This window comes from Nicotiana sylvestris, chromosome 3 (assembly GCF_000393655.2).
Source record: "Nicotiana sylvestris chromosome 3, ASM39365v2, whole genome shotgun sequence".
Classification (NCBI taxonomy): Eukaryota; Viridiplantae; Streptophyta; class Magnoliopsida; order Solanales; family Solanaceae; genus Nicotiana; species Nicotiana sylvestris.
Window position 1 is genome coordinate 122,257,097 of NC_091059.1, and position 23,065 is coordinate 122,280,161.

Here is a 23,065-nt window from a genome sequence, read left to right on the forward strand (position 1 = left end):
AAGTATATTTATAATTTTTTTATATTTTTAGTGCTTATGAGAAATAAAAAAGACCCAAAAAAATTATGTGATATATAATGTTTGTGATACACAAACTAAAAAATTGGTGTAGTATTTTTCTTTAAAATTGTTTCGTTTTGTTTAATAAAATTGTCATATATAATTCCCGTTTACCCTAGCAAATATATTCACTTTCGGGAAAAAAGGTTTTAGAATAATAAAAATTAAGAAAATGATAAAATGCTGCGAAATACTTATGGATCTTATGATAGATAGACTATGTGTAACATATAAATCTTTAGGAAATAAAATAATTCATCTCGCTTCGCAAGAGAAAAATGGCGTGCCAAAAGCTTTTTTTCTTCGCAGATGTTTTGTATGTAATTATCGCCTCTATTTTCTAGTGAAATTAGAAGGTATTTCTAAAAGCGCATTCATTTACTATATTTTTAGAGAAAGTAGAATTGCTATCAATGATATTAATGAAAGTAATGAATCGTTAATGAAAACAAGGACGATTAGCTAAATGCACCATATGAAATTTGCAATATCGAAGAGTTCCATATAGCAAATTGACCAAACTTTGAGAGGGGACCCCAGCACTTTTCCTACTGAAGTAGTTAAGAGAGCATTAGTATACTACTAATGAACATTGAACCCAAATCTAGAGTTAACCAAAAATTCTAGTTTGGTAAGGTTAATCAAGTTTGTTGACCGGTTCTTCAACTGGCTACGAAAGCACGCTTCTTCGAGAAAAAGAATATGCCAAAAATCGTTAGTCAAAGAATTCTTCATACACGTGTGAAAGAGAGAGACAATTAAGAAAGAAATTTTCATATTAATATAGTATATTATATATTATCTATAACAGACAGTACGTTTGCCTAATCTTTCTTTGCTGAAATGGTGCGGTTGGCATGTAGGTTTAGTTGCAAACGTCTCTAACCCACTTACCTTCTACTATATTATGTATCATGCATGCTGTTTGCTCAGCAATAAACGAAAATGGCTATGACAATATACACTCCTCCAATGGCAGAAAACAACCCTTCTGGGAATTCCACCAATAAGAGAGAGAGACAACAAATTTCCATTCCATTTATCTGGGAAGAAAGACCAGGAATACCAATAAAGGATTGGAAACCGACGCCTATCGCTACTACTAGTAGGTTTACATTTACGCCCCCGGTTAAGCTCATCGCCTCTGTCCCCTTTGAATGGGAAGAAAAACCAGGAACACCACTTCCTTTCTTCACCCATACATCTCCACAGGAAAATATCATTGGCTACCCTTCAACTGTTCGAGATTTGCAAGAAAGTGGGGACAACTTCTGGGCTGCCACAGGCGATTACATCAATCAGCATGGTTATCATGAAGAAAATGAGATGTCAGAATCAGAAGTTGAGGCATCTGATTCTGAATCAACATATGAATCCTTCAGCTCAGCCCCTTCCCTCCTAGCTAATGGCCTCATACCAACTCTGGACCTTTCAGGTGCTATTCCTGTGGAGCAAACTTCTTCGACAGCAGACATACACGACAGCCAGCTGAAGAGTCCTCTTTCACCAACTTCTGAAACCGGCAGCAGCGCTCTCAGTTATGCAACAGGAACTACAAGTCTAGTTGGGCCTGCTTTGCTGGAAAAGCTTTTTCCTTTGTTGTCACCTAATTCAAGCTTTCTTCAAAACAGCAGCTACCCTGAAAAAGGAGGTTCGCATGATCCTCCAAAAGCACTCAACAACAATCTAGATCGGGTCAACAACTGCAGCATCAAAATAAGGCATCCACTAACTCTAGGCGAGCTAATAATGATGAGCCGACGAAGAAGTTACCAAAGGAAAACTGTACAAATGCAGAAGCAGAGCATCTCTAAGGTAGTGCTCTGGAGAACTTCAATCACTTATCCTGTTTAACCCAGAAGCTAGCAAACACAGGCATAACACACTGCATTAATAACAGCAAGATGTTTTCTAATTAATCCTTTTCATATATAGAACAGATTTTAACTAAGGTTGCAATTTGTAAGACATCTATTATAATCCTTGCTGCAGGAACTGATGGACGATAATGCTTTTGGATGCTGCATCTTTGGAATTGGCAATAGCATCGGAGAACTGCACAACAAGTGGAAGAGGCAATTTCAACTCAAACTAATCTGAAAGATGCTCATCTTGAATCAAACTTTGGCACAACTTTGGAAAGGGCTAAGCTATCCCATGTCACCTTGAAAGTCATCTCTGTTATCCATTCTTAATTTTAAACTTGTGCGAGATGTAACATTTTACCATACTGCTTGGAATTGTAAATTGGCAACAGGAGTGCAACTTTTGTATAAAGTGTCAATGATGCATACTTTGAATTCCAAAATAGGAACCGTGCATTCTCAAAAAAAGATGACATAACTAACAGAGCCAATCCTACTTTACAGCTATAAACATTTAAGCTGGGGGCCTACTTACGTTCAACAACTTTACGTATCCGTTCCATAACTACAGGAATGTCCTTTTCTGCTAACGTACTAAAACAACATCTGAACCATCCAGGTTCAATACAATGACAAGCTGACCCTGGAGTCACGTTTATTTTAGCTACATTCAAGAGCTTCTCCCACAGCTTTAGCTCTCCCTTTTCATTATAAGGGCAAATCAATCTGCTCATATTAACCCAACAATACAGACCTGCACTGCTGTTCATGCATTCAATGCCAAATTGTTTTAGACCTGCCACAAATAAGTCAAACACTTTTCGCAATCTCTCTCTGTTTGTTCTCATATAATCCTGGATGAACCCAGCATCTGAAAGCATTGCAACTAATAGCCTCTGTGTTGGTGCTGAAGTGGAACAAAATCTTGCCAACTTTTTAGATGCAGCCACAACATTTTCATTAAAGGAATACAGAACACCGAGCCTAAACCCTGGAAGAGAAAGGTCTTTGGACAATCCATATATTATATGAACCCTATCCCTGTCAGGATCCTCTTCATCAAGAATTTCAGCCATGCTTACAAACTCTTCACTACCGTAATTAGATCCAGCAAATATTTCATCTAATATTACATGGATGTTCTTCTCCCTCGCAAAATCTAAGAGACTATGTAGCATTTCCCTACTCAGTATGTTCCCTACAGGGTTAGACGGGTTTGAGATAAGTATCCCACGGACTTTTTGTCCTCGCTTTCTTGCCTGACTAAATGCTTGATCAAGAGCAGTGATGTTCACTAGGAAGGTATCAGAGCTACGACAGTGAACAGGTATAAGATCTATACCAGTTCTCCATTTTATGTCCCTATCAAACCTGCAGATAGAAACTAGGTTACAGACGAAGCTCACCTGTGTGCATACACATACAGAGAGAGAGGGAGATGAAAGAGAAATACAGGAGATGGAAAAAGACAAATGTTATTTTAAATCAGGTTGCAAAATTAGATATTACCCAGGATAATAGGGTGTGGGAACAAGCAAAGCATTCCCATGGTCAGCCAAACAAAAGCACAGAAGCTCAATGGCTGGAGTTGCACCAGATGTTAACACCATTCTTGATGGATCAAATGACACTTTTTCTCCCATGACCTGAGACATGAAGCCTGCCATGGCCTACAAGATTAAGACGACAATGTTACAATATATCCTTTCGAAAGCAATCCTTTGATATAGGTAATATAATTAGAGTTTGAAACAAATAAGAGTGCCCTGAAAATTGCCTATTAGGCAGCAGACAAATTAAAGTGCCAAAAGAAAATGAAATTAAAATAGGTGGACTGTGGAAAACAAACCAAAATTACATGAACATTAACCACCACTAGTATATTTTAAATCCCAAAGAGAGAAAATTAGGTGAACTATTGGAAGATTTGCCCCAGATTGCAGTAATCTGAAAATCTCATTTTAAATTCTTTTTCCATTAATGAGGACCATTTTGGCAGCCAAGAAGTTGATAAATTCAGATCACTGCCTTCAGGTTGCTGAAGAATCTTAGAAATCCAAAAGAGAAGCAAACCGTACAGTTCGGTACAAAATTATGATCAACGGGAGATGATGTTGTGAAAAGCGAAAAGCATTAAAAATGCATCAAGCTATGCTGAAACTTTAAGAACAAAGTACAATTAAAGCTTGTGTTTAAATAAAGAAAGGCATCGATGAAAGAAAAAAAGAAACAAATATGTAATGCAAGAAAAAATAACTATAAATACAAACAACAATTACATGGAAAAGAAAGAAATGATAACTGCAATTAAGTGAAATATAGGGAGTCAGAACCATGCCAATCAAATTCAAAAAACATTTTAACTTTTTGATCCAGAAGCAAGGTGCAATATTTTACTTTATGGAATAACGCAAAATGATATTATTGATATTGGGAGAAAACCTCCTACACAAGAGTATACCAAAATAAATATCTATACTAGATCTATCATCTAATTTTCTATGCTTAATCAGTATCATATTTATCCATGAAATTTGTTAACCATATATATTGCTTTGCTAGCTCTATTTATTATTTAGTGCCAACTTCAAGACAGAGACCATGAGAGCCAACTTCAAGACAGAGACCATGAGGCTTAAGTGTTTACACCTAATTTCAAGCCAACTTCAAGACTGAGACCATGAGAGCCAAGGTGCATGCTTTAGTGCCTATGCCAAAGATATGCCTACGCAATGTGAAGTACTCAGACTGTGTTTACACCTAATTTCAAGGCTTAAGTGCCCCTTTAGGGATGCTGATTAATACTCCTTCCTCCCAAATGTGGCCCTCTCTTTAATTAGAAGATTTTAATACATTTTAGATACTAGAAAAAGTAGTATAGAACCTACTTTTACTCTTTCCGAATACAGTACAATTTTGCCTCTAATTTTTGTTTAATATGACACCACATGTTTCTCTTAACTGATAATTTTGATTCTTCTCTTAATAAATGGCAATAAATAAAAATGTATAACCAAATTGGGACAGGACGGAGGAAGTAACAAGAACATCAAATTTTCGAGCAAAATCTGAACCTACTGCCTCAGCTCACCCCAATCTTTCCCATTCCAGGCACAACAAGAACTTTACTTGTGAACATGGGTATAACAGAATTTTATTTGCCCAACCTAGAAAGATTTTTCTTTATACATTCTTATAGTTTTCCCTAGCCATATTCAATTATCAGAAGATGAACATAATTTCAGCTGAGATCCTTAACAACAATAACTACTACGCCTCAATCCCAAACAAGTTGGGCATTGAGGCATAAATTATTTTCCACTAAACTCCTACTCGTATCACTTACTCCTATCATAGTGTAAATATCTCACCAAACACCATTTCCTATTCCCCAACCTCAATCTTCAATATTTTTTGCTGAAAAGAACTTATGTCATACAGCACAGGCCTTAAGGCAAGAACTCTCACCATACTCGGGAGCAAGTTCCAGTAGAAAAGATTTCAAAAAAAAAATGAATAAAAATAAAATGCATTACCACTTTCAGCCCAGTCAATCCATCAAGCGGCTGGTACGTAAGAATTCCATTGATATTCAATCCATCACCACCTCTTCCCAGCATCGAATCATTCAAATTGCTTGAAAGCCACTTCTCTATTAAATCCAGCGACAACTTCGAGCAAATACAGAAGAAAAACATTGCAATATCATTCATTCTCCAGTAAAAACAATGAAGAGATAAACCTATAAATTAGCAGAATTTTTCAAAATAAATTCATAGAAGATACCCTATTTTCTGCTAGTCCCAGATCAATAATGCCGTCTGGATTATCCAATTCATTGTATGGATCCGCTCGGAACCTATCCATTCCAATGTAATACGGAGAATCATTCGGTGCAGCAACCAAACTAGCCCTTGACGATAAAAAGACGCGACCAATTGAATCACGAGTTGACAGATTCAAACGGGAAGACGACCGTGGTAACTCGGCGAGGTTCGGAGATGACGTGGACGGTGACGGAGGATTAGAAGAAGAAGAAGACGGCTTAGTACGGTGCCGTTTTAAGTAGAACTGGAGGAAGTAGAAAAGAGCACAAGGAATGAGTGAACCTAAAATAAGTCCGCCTCTGCCTTGAACTACACCTTGTAAGGGTACAACAAGTCTCATGCCTGAAGTACCGTCCCTGCCTCTTGGCGGCGATGTTTTTGCGGTGTCGGTTTCGTTGTCTGAATTAGGTTTTGAGTTACCGCTCCGAGTCATATGAGCCGCCGGATTATGACGGCGGGAAGGTGGCGATATTGTCGCCGGAAGGGTTTTCCTTTGCTGCTCTTTTCTAGTTTTTGCTTTGCTTGGCTGGCGAGGGAAGATAGGATTCTGTTGATGAAAATTTTAGCGGAGTGACGAATTGTCCGAAAATGCCCTTCTTTTTCGTTCATTTACTACGTCTTCGTTCCATTTTATGCAATACTATAGAATTATTAGGGTCAAATTAGTTAATCTCGATATGTATCTGGGACACACTGATATAGTATTTTTAAATTTTTTAAATAAATTTATATATTTAAAAATTACATAAAAATTATTAAATGTTATAACAATTATAGTCTTAAATGTTTAAAAAAATATGCAAAAAATTATGATCAACGAAAAACTGTTTTAACTCTCTAAATAATAACTGCATCACACAATTAGATTAAAAGGAGAATTATACAGCCTTTCCTTTTTTCTTCTTTTGGTCAAGTTACTATTTTATGAACTCTCATGTGGTTCCAATTAATAGAATCTTCCCGCCTTACGTACAACATAAATTCTAACCCTTTTCTTTTGTTTTGAAAAAAACAAAAAATATCTACTAAGTGGTCTCCCCATATTCTATTATCTCTTTTTTTTATTTATTATTTTGGTAAATTACTGCACTTCTTGTTACATATTTATGTCGATAAAAAGAAGTAACACTTACATGACGAGTTTGGACTAGCTTTTCTTACTGTCTAAGGATTAACCGTCAACGTTTTCTAGACATGGTCATATTATCAAGATGTTTTCTTTAAGTATATTTATATTTATTAGAATATTATAAAAGCGGGGAAACCTAAAACAAAAAATCATTAAATATAATATTTGTTTTGATTGTTACTTAAATTTTATTGTATCATATCGTTAAGTTTGTCGTTACATAACGACGAAAAGTGTCACGTTATGTAATGACAGATTTGGTGTGGTGGTGTCATTACCTTATTTTTTTCCTCTCGTTTTGCCCTTCTTTATTATTAAATAAACATATTCTATCCTTTACCCTTCTTTTTATATAATAATTCTACTTTGTATCCTATTTTTTCTTAGTAATGTTGCAAGTTTATACTTTATATTTTTGGTGTGTGATATCATAAAACGACGGCAAACGATACAGTCTATCCAAACATTGTATCCATCAAATAATACAGTACAATACAATACGATACATTATGAAACGACATGAAATAACCATCCAAAAGAGGAAAAAATAAAAAACCGCCACGGTGAGTCACAATGGTTGGCAAAGTGTATAGACATATTGGTTGTCCACAATGCATGTAGTGGAAAACAAAGAATAATTATGGGTGTGTTTAGCACGAAGGAAAATATTTCCAATTTTTCCATAATTTGCCTTATATGTCCTAGATTCCCAGCGCGGATGAATTACATTTCAACCATGGCATATCCGTGCAAAGCATTTCAAGATCAATTTTGGCAAAGTTGTTTTATATGCATAATAACTAGCACCAACAGCCAATAACAGATACCAATAGCTTCAGTAAATAGTTTCATCCATATAAGGTTTAGCATCTTCAGCACCTATAATAGCTAACTGTCACGGGCTTAACTCAAGTAAGCTACGTGCGGACAATTGGACAGCCTATATGCTACTCCAAGCTTCAGTCCTAACCAAGAAACAAGCACAAACTCATGCTCAAGCTAAGGCAAACACACACACACAAAAATGCTGGAAAAACAGTGAAGTAAAAGGCACACAATATTTGGGAGGCCAAGGCCAATTTTCTGGATTTACTTGATACAAAAGGGAAATTACAAAGCGTATGAGATGCCTTTCACAAAGGGCTTATACATGTATATATTCTAATCAGCCACTACTTGGCTTGCATTATAAAGAAAGACATATTATGCTGCCTAACTAAATGAGGAAAGGCTGGTTTGGGCGCCCAGCTTTGTGTCCTTGCCCAAAGTGGGCTATTTTGCTTTGACTTGTGCAGGCTGTCCCTTTCATGGGAAGCTTTTGGTCAGGTACACGCCCAGCCATGTGTTGCTGGTTCTCCTTTGCATTAATTGAATGGCATACTTGTCTTTGACCTTGTTCAAATGTTGGCATATGGTCGTGAACTTGGGCAGCCATGTTTGATTCAAATTTGAGCACATTGCGCGGAAATATCAGTAGTAAATTTGGCGGGTCGGCACACTCTCCCCCACTTGAAATGGCGACGACCGCGATGCTACAAAGTTTCAAGTAATCATGGACTTGATCTTTGAACTGCCATAGATCCTCATATTTTTCCCATGATGCCTTCTCGGGTGATTGCCCTTTCTAATGGACAAGAAATTGGGCACTTGAATTGCCCCAACCTTTGCCCCGGACCAATTGCTGATCGATGATGGCCTCAACTTTCTTGTCAATGGCAGAAGGAGTAATGAAAATTTGAGCACGACTGGACTGCCCTCGCTCCGCATCATCCTTGTCTTCATGGTATGGCTTGAGTTGGCTAGCATGGAAGACGGGATAAATCTTCAATTGTTGAGGCATGTCCAGCTTAAAGGACATCTTGCCAACCTTGGCAGTGATTTCAAATGGCCCCTCGTAGCGCCGAATCAGACTTTGATTGATGCCCCTCAATGATTTGAACTGGCGGGGATTTAGCTTCACCATCACTTTATCCCTGATTATGTTGTTCACTGGACACCTCTTCCGATCAGCAAACTTTTTTATTTTGCAGACAGCCTTGTCTAGATTAGACCTTGCCATATCCACCTGCTCCTCCTAAGCTTTAGCCAGGTGAAATGCCCCTGGGTTCTTTAACTCTACACTCATGGGAAAAGACTGAGGTGTGTTAGGTTGCTGCCCCGTTGCAAGCTCGAAAGGGCTCCTCCCGGTTGATTTACTACGCTGCAAGTTGTATGAAAACTAGGTAGTATCAAGTAGCTTCGCGCAGTCCTTTTGATTTGCACTAACAAAGTGCCTCAAATACAGCTCCAAGAGTGCATTGACCCTTTCCATTTGGCCATCCGTTTGTGGATGAAAACTGGTGGAAAAGTGCAACTCCGATCCCAACACATTGAACAACTCTCTCCAAAAAGCACCGGTGAAACGGGGATCACGATCGCTTATGATATGGTTTGGAATGCCCTAATGCTTTACCACATCCCTTAGAATTAAACGTGTTGCCTCCTTGGCTTTACAATTAGCGGTGGTGGCATTAAAGGTTGCACATCACCATGATTATGCCAAAGCCCTCCGAGTTTGGCAAACACGTAATGAAGTCCATTGTGACGTTATCCCATGGTTTTTCTGCCACTGGTAAAGGCTCAAGCAAACCTCCCGGTACCTTGTGTTCAACTTCATCTTGTTGGCACATAAGACATGTTCGGACGTAAACTTCAATATCATCCCTCATATGCGGCCAATAATATGATGACTCGAATATCTTCAAGGTGCGCTTTTGGCCTGGATGTCCTACCCAAATAGTGTCGTGCCCTCTTTGATCAATGTGCGCCTAAGATTGCCCCACTTAGGCACAAATATACGCCTACTGGTGGTGTAAAGAAGTCCATCTTCCACCCAAAACTTCTTTGTCTTGCCTTGGTTGGCCAAGTCAAGAAGTTGTTTCACCACCGGATCATGTTGCATCCCTTGCTTGATTGTATCAAGAATATCGCTGCTAGTTGTGCTAACAATTGGTGCTAGCACTACCTTCCGACTCAACGCGTCAGCAACAACATTGGCTTTCCCCAGTTTATACTCCAAGGAATAGTCCAACTCCTCCAAGAAGTCCTACCACCTTGCTTGCTTAGGTGAGAACTTCTTTTGGGACTGGAAATAACTTGTCGCCACGTTATCCGATTTGATAATAAAATGAGCTCTAGAAAGTAGTGACGCCAGGTTCTTAGACAATGAACCACTGTCGTTATCTCCTTCTCTTGGACAGTGTAACGACGCTCCGCATCATTCAATTTTCTACTCTCAAAGGCTATTGGATGGCCCTCTTGCATTAGGACGCCACCAATAGCAAAATCAGATGCATCCGTGTGGACCTCAAAGACTTTAGAAAAGTCGGGCAAGGCCAAAATAGGCTCCTCCGTAATTGCTAATTTGAGACCCTCGAATGTGCTTTGATACAAATCAGCCCACTCCCAAGAGTGATCCTTTGTTAGAAAATCTGTGAGCGGAGCTGCAGTTGCTGAATAGCCAAGAATGAATCACCGGTAATATTTGGCAAGGCCAAGAAAGGACCGTAGCTCGGTTACCTTCGTTGGGGACTCCCAATCTCTAATCGCCGCGACCTTGTTGCTATCCATCCGAATTTGTCCTTCACCGATTGTATTCCCTAAGAATTGCACATGGGGATGGGCAAAAGAACACTTTTCCCTCTTCACGAACAAGTTGTTTTCCCTTAGAACTTGGAAAACTTTCCGGAGGTGATCAAGATGTTCCTCCATGCAGCTGCTATAGATCATAATGTCATCAAGATAGATGACCATAAACTTATCCAAAAAGGGATGGAACATCTTATTCATCAACGTGGAGAATGTAGTGGGGGCGTTGGTTAAGCCAAACGGCATCACCAACCATTCGAAAGCTCCATAACGTGTCACACAAGTCGTCTTTGGTTCATCTCCTTCGGCTATACGAACTTGATAATATCCTTTTCTCAAATCCATCTTGCTAAAACCTTGGCCTGGCCAAGACGATCAAACAAATCTACTATCAAAGGGATAAGATATTTGTTCTTCACCGTGACCTTGTTGAGAGCACGATAGTCTATGCACAATCGTAATGACCCATCTTGCTTCTTTTGGAACAAGAATGGTGCTCCAAATGGTGTCTTTAACGGTCTGAAATGTCCCGCCTCAAGTAGCTCCTTCAGTTATTTTCTCAATTCCTCCAATTCTGGAGGTGCCATGCGATGTGGACCTATGGCAGGTGGCTTTGCTCCTGGAATCAGCTCAATCTAATGATCAACTTCCCTACGTGGTGGCAAACATTTGGGAAGATCCTTGGGCATGACATCTTTGTTCTTATTGAGAACCTGCTACACACATGGGGGAAAGGCTTCGTCAACCTTGTCCTCTTCAATCTCTGTTACAGCAGCTAGAAATGTGGCTTCACCCCTCTTGAATCCTTTCACGATTTGCATTACGGACAATTGGCCCACAACTTGTGGCACTCGAACTGTTGGTACTACACAAGGACCCCTTGGATCCCAAATATAGATTTGGTTAAGACTAGGGGAAATGAATGCCATGACTTCATTCCAATAGTCCAAACCCAACACAAGATCAAACACGTCCATGGGAGCGACAAAGAAATTCACGTTCCCTTGCTAAGCACCTATGTTGAGATGCACATTGCGAGCAACTCCATTCACGTTGGTGAGGTCGGCATTGACTATTTTCAACAAAGAACTGCTGACACCAAACACAAGGCCAAGTGACTTAGCCTTTGCTTTAGTCACACCATAATACGAACATGCTGTCCGTTCAGCTTTGCATCTACGAACAGTGATCCTTTCTCCCTTAATCTGGACTTCTTGCCCATCACAACACCAAATAAAGTATGATCCATTTGAGCAAGGTTAGGCTTGTCTCGAGCAACCTGCTTCAAAGCAGGTTCTTTGTTTAGCAACGCACCAAGCATCATGTGGCCAAGATGAGCCACATCATGCCTCTCTTGAGCAGCAACTTCACCTGTTTGTGCATCGGCTTGTGCAGCACTTTCTGCTTGCCTCCGTTAAGCTGTAATTAAGTCACTAAGCTTGTCCAAAGAAGGACAATCTTTGTAGCTATAGATGGGGTCCTTGCAAAGATAACAGACATTGCGAGGACCATTTGCCTTTTTCCTTTCGTTGTACCTGTCACGCCAGTGAGAATTACGGTTGCCTTCTCCTTTGAAATCACGACCAGGGGTAGCAGCTTGCTTGCCTTTGTCCCAATATGCACGATCTCCTACAGGTTTAGTGGGCTTGCCCTTGGTGTCTTTTTGTTTTGTGGCTTCTGTCCTAAAATCATTTAAGGACTCAGCCACGACTATAGCTTCATTGACATCTTTGACTTGACGCCGCTGCAACTCTTGTTTGGCCCAATTTTAAAGGCCATCCATAAAGTAAAACAACAAGTCATCACTTGTCATGTTGGGAATCTGCAGAATGAGCTTTGTGAACTCCTTCACGTACTCACAAATGGAAGTTGTTTGCTTCATCTCTCTCAACTTCCGACGAGCCTCGTTGACGACATTTTGTGGGTAAAACTATCGCTTCAGCTCAAACTTGAATTGCTCCCAGTTCTTGACGGAGCAAGTGCCTTTCTCCATCTCAGCTTTCTTTCTCTGCCACCAAAGCATGGTGGTGTCAGCTCAATACATCGCTGCTGCCCGGATCTTGCAGCCTCATCAACGATTTTGAGGTACTTATAGTAGTCCTCTATCTTCCAAATGAAGTTCTCAACTTCTTGAGCGTTCCTCTCACCCCTAAACTCCTTAGGTTTTGGGCCCTAGATCTTGATTTCACAAACCATCACATGATCAGTGCCACCGGCAAGTCTCGTTGCCTCCAGTTGTTGCTTTAGGGCTTCAACTTCCCCGTGCAACGCTGATACAGCCTCGGCCAGCTTGAGCTCAAGGTTGGTCAGTCCTTCCTTTTGCTCCTCGGTCAATTGATCCAAAGCTTCCTTGACGTCTCCCAGCTCCTCTAAGGCAGTGGACTCAAGCGAAGCTTAGATGCCTTCAACAACTTCAATATGCTGGTTTAAAGTAGCTAAACCAGCCTCGGTGTGGTCTACCCATATGTCCAAATGGCCTGAGGCAGAATCATCACCTTCCTCGCACCTTGCTCGTCCCTCTCTTCTTCTGGTTCTGCTTTCTTGTTGGTGACTCGTCTCTCCCACGAAAGTTGCCCAAAACAGTATCGTCTCCTTCGTTTGTCATGTCTATCGCCTTTGCTCTGATATCACTTGTCACGGGCTTAACTCAAGTAAGCTACGTGCGGATAACTGGACAACCTATATGCTGCTCCAAGCTTTAGTCCTAACCAAGAAACAAGCACAAATTCGTGCTCAAACTAAGGCAAACACACACACACACACAAATGCTGGGAAAATAGTGAAGTAAAAGGCACACAATGTTTGGGAGGCCAAGGCCAATTTTCTGGATTTACTTGATACAAAAGGGAAATTACAAAATATATGAGATGCCTTTCACAGAGGGCTTATACATGTATATATTCTAATCAGCCACTACTTGGCTTGCATTACAAAGAAAGACACACTATGCTGCCTAACTAAATGAGGAAAGGCTGGTTTGGGAGCCCAACTTTGTGTCCTTGCCCAAAGTGGGCTGTTTTGCTTTGACTTGTGCAGGCTGTCCCTTTCATGGGCAGCCTTTGATCAGGTGCACGCCCAGCCATGTGCTGCTGGTTCTTCTTTGCATTAATTGAATGGCATGTTTGTTTTGACCTTGTTCAAATGTTGGCATATGGTCATGAACTTGGGCAACCATGTTTGATTCGGATTGGCAAAATACATAAGTTACCCCCTGAACTATGAACCAAATCCCTGTTACACACTTTTTGTGGACGAAAATTACTTTACACACTCAACCTTTCCAGATTATGCCTAAGACACACCTCTTTGTCAAAGTGGCAGGTGCGTGTTTTACAAACAAAATAAGGCGTCTGAACTGTAAAAACTGTACATCTGATGCTTTATTTAAAGAGTCCAGATTTAATAAAATTTATCCAAGAGTTAAATGAATTTTCTTTTTGTCATTTTCCAATATCTTCCTTTTTGTATTTTTCTAAAATAATTTGGTTCAAATTGGAGATAATATAGATGTTTACTATCCATTTTATCAACTTTCAATTAAGAAATCTGTTAAAATTGTAATAGATCGAGTAAAAATATCTGGAAAAATCAATTCAAGAAGAAATTTTTAACAATGTAGAAGAATTTGTAATGAAATTTTCAAGTGAGATTAGAAGAACAATGTAGAAGAATCTTCTCTTCTTTTTTTCCTTTTCAATGGGGCAACCATGGAGAAAATCCACTTGTTATATCTGAAAAATTTTCAACAAAAAAAATGCATCAGAAGGTAGGAGCAGTTGTTTAGGGTTTCTATTTCTTTTGTTTGAATTGTAAGGTGGAGGTCTGGGTTCTTTGGTGGTCGGCGACAATGGAGATAACGAGAAGGCTGTGGAAGGTGAGTAATGGTGGTGGGACGATGAAAACTAGGTTATGTTTTTCATTTATCTATAATTTTTTCTTGAATATGTGTATGTTAATGGATGAAAGATGAAAGAGAAATGTGGATGAATGAAGAGATATGAGCTGAAAAGCTCTAATTGAAGGCACAATGAAGCTTGAAGAAGATGGGTTCCTCTCCATTTTTGCTTTTTTTTTTTAAAAAAAAAAATTTGGGTGGGATTTGTTTTTCTTTTTCTTTTTCATTTTTTAAGTCAATGACACGTGTCATTGTATGACTGGTGCGTGATATTACACATGTTTTGAAAAACTGGTCAAGAAAAAGGTGGTGTGTCTTAGGGACACTCTGGAAAGGTTGAGTGTGTAAGGTAATTTTCGTCCGCAAAAAGTGTGTAACAGGGATTTGGTTCATAGCTTAGGGGGTAACCTATGTATTTTGCCATTCGGATTTGAGCACATTGGGCGGAAAAATCAATAGCGACACATAACGCCTCATCACCAAATACTTGTATCATATTATATCATATCACATCATAATATATTATAATCATAAAATTTTTTAGATAAAATTATTTTACTAAAATATCCTTCAAAAGCTAAATGACATATTTATCCTCTACTCAAAATTAATATTACCTCTCATTAAATAATTGTATAAATATATATTCTACAAAGAAAGAAATAAAAAAACTTAAATGAACATGACAAAAAAGAAAAGGTAAAATCAAAGAAAGAGGAAAAAATGTGAGAACCCTTCATTTAGCCATCAATGTGAAACTTGTTCAAATGACTAGCTTTTAATAATGTCATTTTTTATTAAGCCTTTCGGCTTTGTTTAACCGCTGAAGTTCAATTTGAACGTTTTTTTTGTTTTTTTTTTTGTTTTTTGCAAGGAATATAAACTTTTATTCATTACTACGTAGAATAGTTGCATGGCCTGGCTCTCCCATTGGGAGCAGACGAAGGCATACTATTAGAAGTAGCATTACACCCAAAAGAGGACATTACAGGGTTGCCCAGCATAGCCAAATTATTTAACACAACAGTATTAGTGGTGGTAGTCCTAATAACAGTGATTCCTTCTTTATCAGCCTGCACAGCTTCTTTAAGGAAGTCAGATACTTCTACATATATCTGGTTATGATAGACATTGGCTTGCTGAATTCCCTATTGCGCCAGATCATGCTTTATCAAATAAGTATATGTAATGGATGGACTTTAAAATTTATTATTGTATTACATCATGAAGTGTTCTACCATTTCACATCTTCTAATTATATCAGCCTTAGAGTACGGTAAAGCTCAATGGACCCTCTAAATAATTTAGAATTTTACAAAGAGCTATCATTTAGGGTGTGTTTGGTATAACATAAAATATTTTCCGTGGAAAATGATTTTCAAGAAAATATTTTTTTGGAAAACAAGTAGTAATCTTATTCATTTTCCGGTGTTTGGTACACAATAAGGAAAATGACTTCCTAAAAGTATTCATAAATAATTTAGATATAATAAACATGAAGCCATAAACTTTCCAACAACCTTCGTAACCCATAAATTTCATAAACTTTCTAACCGCTAAACTTTCGAAACCACGAAATTTCGAACCCGTAAACTTTATAATTTCTAAACCCATAAACTTCCAATCACATAAACCTCCGAACTCATAACTTTGGAACTTATAAAATTTTGAACCTTTAAACCGATAAATAAAAAAACTAAAATTGAGCAATATATTTAAAAAATATTTTTTTTGGAGGGAGGGAGAGGGGGGGGCAAGTGGAGGCGCAGAAAAATAAAAATTTAAAAATACAAAAAAAAAAATGTAAACAAATTTTTTTTGTGGGTTTGTGGGGGGAGGGAGCAGGGTAAGATGGTGAGTGGTGTAGAAAAACGAAAAAACAAAAATTGGGGAGGGGGTGGGGGTGGGCAGGTGAGGGGGTGAGGGTGGGTGGTGCCGAAAAGCCAAAAACTAAAAATTTGAAATTGCAAAAAAAAAAATTAAAAAAAAAATTTTTTGCGGGTGGGGTGGAGGGGTAGTAGGGTGGGTGATAACGGAAAAACTGAAATTTAAAAAAAAAAAGCCTTTTTTGGAGAGGGGGTGGGGTGGGTTGGTGATGATGGAGAAGGTTGAAAAGGAGTTTTGGAAAATATTTTCCCTTCTCTTGATAAAGAAAACATTTTCCTCCAATTAGAGGAAAATGAGTTCATAAGGAAAATTGGAAAATAGTTTCCGAAAAATATTTTCCGACATACCAAACACACCCTTTTTGTGTTCCATTTGCACTCACTTCCCTTACTATCTTTAGGCTTTCATTTCATTTGAAAGCCTACCTTTTTTTAATTTCACGTTATCTTACAATTGAGATTCAAAACAATTAAAAGAGATAAATGACAGATGGTATATAGGGAACTTCCTGAAAAAGCAGTAGAGAAAATAAAATTTTCTGGTACAACCCTTCATAAGAATGAAGAACAAAAACTCAGTTTGAAACATGAAGTGTACTACCGCCTCAATAAGCTCAATGAGCTTGAAAAACTACTTCTTGAGGAGCTCATTGGTGAGGGGTCTCTGGTAAAGGTCCAGAAATCATTAGAGATAGGGAATGCTTGACCAAGAAATTATTTCCACTAATTTAGTTTTGGTAATTTGTTCAATCAAGCAAATTGGAGGGAGCAAAGTAAGCTTTTTTTCTATTGTGATGGATCAGTTTTACAAGAAAATAAATCAACAACCGAGGACTAACATAATTGTATCTACCAGTTTAAATTAAAAAAATTATTTTTGGGCTTGATATGTCCACTTGGTCACACAAGCATGCCATTAAGATCACCATTGATTGGATTTCAAATTTCAATGAGCCCAGTTCTGAAAATTATAGTCTTAGTTATTTTTTGTTGAGCTCGAAGGTTAACAAGGTCATTGGTGTTCTGCAGACAACATTATCACATTCGAGAAGTGTCACACCCCTTTTTTCCCCACTAACCCTCTCTTTAAAAAGATAAAAGATTTGTAAAGTTCAAAAGGGTTTTCAAATTGAAAGTGATAAAAATTTGTGTTCAAAAGATTTTTCAGAGTCGCCACCTGGCATTTAGTTTCAGTGTATCAGGTCACCATTTTTAGAAATGATTTGTTCTTTTGAAATACGTTTAGATTTTAAAACTGACTACACCGGAGATTCCGACAAAGGGGGTTCATTTGATTCGGGGAGAAAGTGTTATGCATTTCCCGAGTCCTGTAACTAGTACGGTTACGTACATGATCAAGTTGGCTTTAAAAGAATACTCAAATTGAGGCGAAACACACGAAAGAAAAATAAACACATAAGAGACTCGAGGTTGTCCTCACCTAAATAAAAGAAATAAAATAAGAGGAAAATACTAAAAGTCTATACTGTACTCACTCCACGATGTCCGTCACGGCCTCCAATTACATTCACTGTAGGGCATACCCCAGATAAAAATATATACAAAATTCAAGGGGCATTCCCCTGAATGTATATATATATTAAAGCAAGAAAGTTACCATATATAATTGACATTATAGTTAAGCCAAGTGGCAAGCTAATAAATGTCAATAGTATATGGTAACTTTATTCTATATTTCACTATTTTAGTTAAATACGAATATTATATATATGTGGGGAATTTGAATTAAAAATAATTTTGAATTTATAGATAAAGTTCTAAAATTCGAATTTAAATTTATTTTTTTTTATTATTTTATCATACTTAATTCGGTTAATGATCATATGCAATCGTGTTAGGAACTTGTGACGACCCAAAGGGTCATCACCGTAGTTCTTCCTTGTTCCGCGCTTTCGAGGCCTTGAAAACCTCGCTTTTAGTTGCCTCGATTGGCGTGCGCAGTTCGGGCGCGTAGCCGGAAAGTTTTTTTGTTAGAATATGTGAATTATGTGAAAACATTGATGAATTTTGATATTAATATGCATAATATTGACTTCGGTCAATATTTTGGGTAAACGGACAGGACCTGTGATTCGACGGTCCCGGAGGGTCCGTAGAAAAATATGGGAGTTGAGCGTGTGCCCGGAATTAAATTCCGAGGTCCCAAGCCCGAGAAATGAATTTTTGTGTGAAATTATTTTCTGAAATTAATTAAGGAAAATGAAGAAGAAAATTGATCGGAAAACTGTGGTATCGGGATCGTATTTTGGTTCCGACGCCGGTACGAGTCTTAAATATGTTTTAAGCACTATCTGTAAAGTTTGGCTAAAAATGGACGTCATATGACGTGTTTCGGACTTAAAATGGGGAATTTGAGTTTTATGAAAGTTGAGAGAAAATCATGTGTTTTGAGGCTTGATTCTATGTATATGATGTTATCTTGGCGATTTGATCGCACGAGTAAGTCCGTAAGGTGTTTTAAGGTTGTGTGCATGTTTGGTTTGGAGCCCCGAGGGCTCGGGTGAGTTTCGAGTGGGGCCCGGGCTTAAAAAAATGCAGGTTCATGTGTTGCAGGTCCGGCGCGGCCGCGGCCATTTCTGCACGGTCCGCGCTGGCAGTCACGCGGCCGCGGCACTTTTCTGTGCGGTCCGCGTGGTGGGGTTCAGGGGGGGTGGCCAGGCCGACCAGCGCGGTCGCGCACCAAATCAGTGTGGTCCGCGCTGGGTGGGTTCAGAGAGAGCCCACTTCTTCCCTCCCTCGGCGCGGCCGCGGTACATTTCCGCGCGGTCCGCGCTGGCAGCCACGCGGCCGCGGTGCATTTCTGTGCGGTCCGCCCCAGCCGCCAGCATATATATAAATTCGGGATTTTCAGTCATTTTTCCACTTTTCAAAAACCCAAGACCTAAGAGGTGATTTTCCAAACAACTTTTCTTCTCCAAAACGATTGGTAAGTGATTTCTAACTTAATTTCTTTATTCCTTAACATCTTTTAACATAATTTCAACTTCAAATCAAAGATTTTCATGGGGAAAATTGGGTGTTTTGGGTAGAACCTAGGTTTTCTACAAATTGAGAAGTTGGACCTCAATTTGGGGTCCGATTTAAAAACAAATCATATATTTGGATTCATGGGGGAATGGGTAACCGGGTTTTGGTCCGAACCTCGAGTTTCGACCACGTGGGTCCGGGGGTATTTTTGACCTTTTTGGGAAAAACCTTGAAAAATCTATTTTCATGCATTGGGGATGATTCATTTAGTAATTATTAATGTGATTAAGTAACTTATGACTAGATTCGAGCGGATTGGTGGTGGAATCAAGAGGTAAAGCTATACTAGAAGCGTGAGTTGAGTTTGGAGCATTCGAGGTAAGTGTTTGTTCTAACTTTGGCTTGAGGGAATAGGATTAGGATGTTATTTGCTACTTGCTAATGTGGAGTACGGTGTATAGGCATGGTGACGGTTATCTATGCACCGGAGTCTAGCATGACCGTGAGTCTTAATTGCTTTTAATTCGAATAATGTGACACAATCTCCTTGTTTACTTGATGAGTTTCATATAATGTGAACGATTGAGGTAGAATTGTGATTGGTGTACTTTTGGAGCGTTAGCTCGAGCATGAATGTGTTAGTTGAGGAAGAAGTGATTTAAAAAGAGAATGTGTTGAGAGTACTCCCTTGCCGGGATGTGTAGACTGATATATACTCTCCCTTGTCGGGATATTTTGGGCTGTTAGCTGTACCCTTGTCGGGTTAAAGGTATCGAGTTGTTATCCTCCCCTGAAGGGGTCTACTATATGAAGTCAGATATTATATACTATATTATGGGATCGTGTGGCACGCCGTCCACTTGGTTATTAGCCTCCGTTGCCGGTGACATATTGTGCACTGTGATAAAGATGAATTGGGATCGTGTGGCACGCCGTCCACTTATATATGATATTATGGGATCGTGTGGCACGCTGTCCACTTATATATGATATTATGGGATCGTGTGGCACACCGTCCACTTATATATGATATTATGGGATCATGTGGCACGCCGTCCATTTATATATGATATTATGGGATCGTGTGGCACGTCGTCCACTTATATATGATATTATGGGATCGTGTGGCACACCGTCCACTTATATATGATATTATGGGATCGTGTGGCACACCATCCACTTATATATGATATTATGGGATCGTGTGGCACGCTGTCCACTTATATATGATATTATGGGATCGTGTGGCACGATGTCCACTTATATATGATATTATGGGATCGTGTGGCACGCCGTCCACTATATATATATATATTATGGAAACCGGAGTTTCTTCTGTTTATTTCCGATATTTCATTTTTATCTGTTACTCCCCGGTAGCATGTCCCCTCCCAGCTTTACCTTGTATTATCTTGTTATTGTTTTCTTGCACTTGTTATATATATCTGTACAGGTTAATTGTGGTAGGTCCTGTCTAGTCTCGTCACTACTTCGTCGGGGTTAGGTCAGGCACTTACCAGCACATGGGGTCGGTTGTGCTGATGCTGCACTCTGTGCATTTTTGTGCACAGATCAGGGAGCAGCTTTCGGACAGCAGCAGTAGGACTTTTGGGAGCTATCTTCAGTTCAGGGACTCTCGAGGTAGCCTAGCTGGCGTTCGCAGGCCGAAGTCCCTTTCCATGTTTTTCGTTTGTTTATCTTGTATCAGACAAACATGATGTATTTTCCTTTCAGACATTGTTTGTAGCATTCTGTAGTAGTCCGTGAGCTAGTGACACCAAACTCTGGGTAGCATTTTGGTTCAAACTTCCGCACTTTTGGTTTTCAGTTGTTTTAAATTTAAAGTCTTCCGCTTAGATTTTTGTCTCGTTTATTATATTGTTGAAAGAAAGCAGGAAAGGTGTTTTAAACATTTGGCTTGCCTAGCTCCGATAGTAGGCGCCATCATGACACCCGATGGTGGGAAATTCGGGTCGTGACAAGTTGGTATCAGAACCCTAGGTTACTTAGGTCTCACAACTGACGGACAAGCTCAATAGAGTCTGAGGGATCGGTACGGAGACGTTTGTATTTATCCTGCAGAGGCTACTGAGTTAGGAAAACTTCACTTTGTTCATTCTTGTCGTGCAATTTTGTTTCTCAAGTACTGATTGTCTTTCCACTCTGTTCTTTCGTAGATGGAGAGAACACGTTCTTCCTCTTCTACCATGCAGCAGCTTGAGCCCCCAGCAGCAGCTTCTATTAGGGGCAGAGGGCGAGGCCGAGGCCGTGCCAGAGGCCGAGACCGGGGCAGAGCTCAGCCCCGAGCAGCAGTCCCAGCGACGTAGCCTCAGGTCGATTTTGAGGAGGAGGTTCCGACCCCAGCTGTTCCAGTGGGCCCAGCTTAGGTCCCAGAGGGTTTCATAGCCACTCCAGTACTTCAGGACGCTTTGGTCCGACTGATAGGCTTTATGGAGGGCATTTCTAGAGCGAGTTTGCTTCCCGTAGCTCCAACCACATCTCAGGCTGGGGGAGGAGTTCAGACTCCCGATACTTGTACTCCAAAGCTGGTAGCTCCTCAGGATCAGGTTCCAGTAGTTCAGCCAGCCGTGGCAGTTCAGCCAGCTGTGGCAGCCCAACCAGGTATTGCGGCTCAGTCCAGTGATGGTGCAGCTATGTCCGCGGATGCTTTGTGGAGGCTTGATCGTTTCACCAAGCTCTTCACTACTACATATAGTGGCACTCCCTCAGAGGATGCTCAGGATTTCATATTCAGTTGTCATGAGGTTCTACGGACTATGAGCATTGTAGAGACCAATGGGGTCGACTTCGCCACTTTTCGCCTGGCAGGATCCGCCAAGACTTGGTAGAGGGAATTCTGCTTAGCCAGGCCAACAGGGTCGCCATCATTGACCTGGGATCAGTTTTTAGAGTTATTTCTGGGGAAGTTTCTTCCAGTTACTCAGCGAGATGCTCTTCACAGGCAGTTTGAGTGTCTCCAGCAGGGTCCTATGACGGTTACCCAGTATGAGACCCGGTTCATTGATCTCGCTCATCATGCCATTGTGATACTCCCCACCGAGAGAGAGAGGGTGCGGAGGTTTGTTGATGGGTTGGTTCAGCCGATCCGTGTTCAGATGGCCATGAGTGTCGGGGGTGAGATTACATTTCAGGAGGCGGCAGATGGTGCCCGTCGGATAGAGCTAGCACTTTCTCAAGGAGGTGGTCATGGGTCTGATAAGAGGCCCCGTCATTCGGGTAGATTCAATGGTACCTTGTCTGGAGGTAGGGATTCTTATTGTAGAGGCCATCCTTCGAGGCCCTTTCAGTCAACTCTCCAGGCTTCTCATAGTACACCAGGTGGTCGTGGTTCTCAGCTACAGTATTCTGACCAGCAGCTCTTCAGTTCACCATCAGCACCTATCAGTGCACCACCACTTTGTTATTCTCAGCAGCCGAGGGCTTGTTATACTTGTGGTGATGTGAGCCACATTACTAGATATTGCCCTCGAGCTTCCATCAGCTCGCAGAAGCAGGATCCTCGCACGATGATTTAGGCACCAGTTGCCCCACAGCCTGCCCAGCCAGCTAGAGGCGGGGGTAGAGGACATAGAGGTGGAGGTAGAGGCCTTAGAGGTGGAGTTCAGACCGCTAGAGGTAGGGGTTAGCCAACAGCAGATCATCCCAGGGATATGATTCAGGGAGGTGGGGCCCAGCCCCGTTGTTATGTCTTGCCAGCCAGGCCAGAGGCTGAGTCATCAGATGCTGTGATTACAGGTACTATTCTGGTCTGTGATAGGGATGCTTAT

The 23,065-nt window shown here is 40.1% G+C and overlaps 2 protein-coding genes across 2 annotated transcripts; one reads left to right on the top strand and one right to left on the bottom strand.

The window, feature by feature from the left end:
- Positions 1 to 775: 775 nt before the first annotated feature.
- On the bottom strand, positions 776 to 6,348 carry LOC104239611 (probable aminotransferase ACS12). The gene is made up of 4 exons (XM_009794288.2): positions 5,712 to 6,348; positions 5,462 to 5,596; positions 3,435 to 3,595; positions 776 to 3,296 (listed from the first exon to the last, which is right to left on the bottom strand). Exons 1-4 carry the CDS (start codon positions 6,183 to 6,185, stop codon positions 2,453 to 2,455), a joined length of 1,614 nt encoding a protein of 537 aa, XP_009792590.1. The 5' UTR covers positions 6,186 to 6,348; the 3' UTR covers positions 776 to 2,452.
- On the top strand, positions 1,019 to 2,337 carry LOC104239610 (uncharacterized). The gene is made up of 2 exons (XM_009794287.2): positions 1,019 to 1,875; positions 2,053 to 2,337. Exons 1-2 carry the CDS (start codon positions 1,033 to 1,035, stop codon positions 2,158 to 2,160), a joined length of 951 nt encoding a protein of 316 aa, XP_009792589.2. The 5' UTR covers positions 1,019 to 1,032; the 3' UTR covers positions 2,161 to 2,337.
- Positions 6,349 to 23,065: the final 16,717 nt, after the last annotated feature.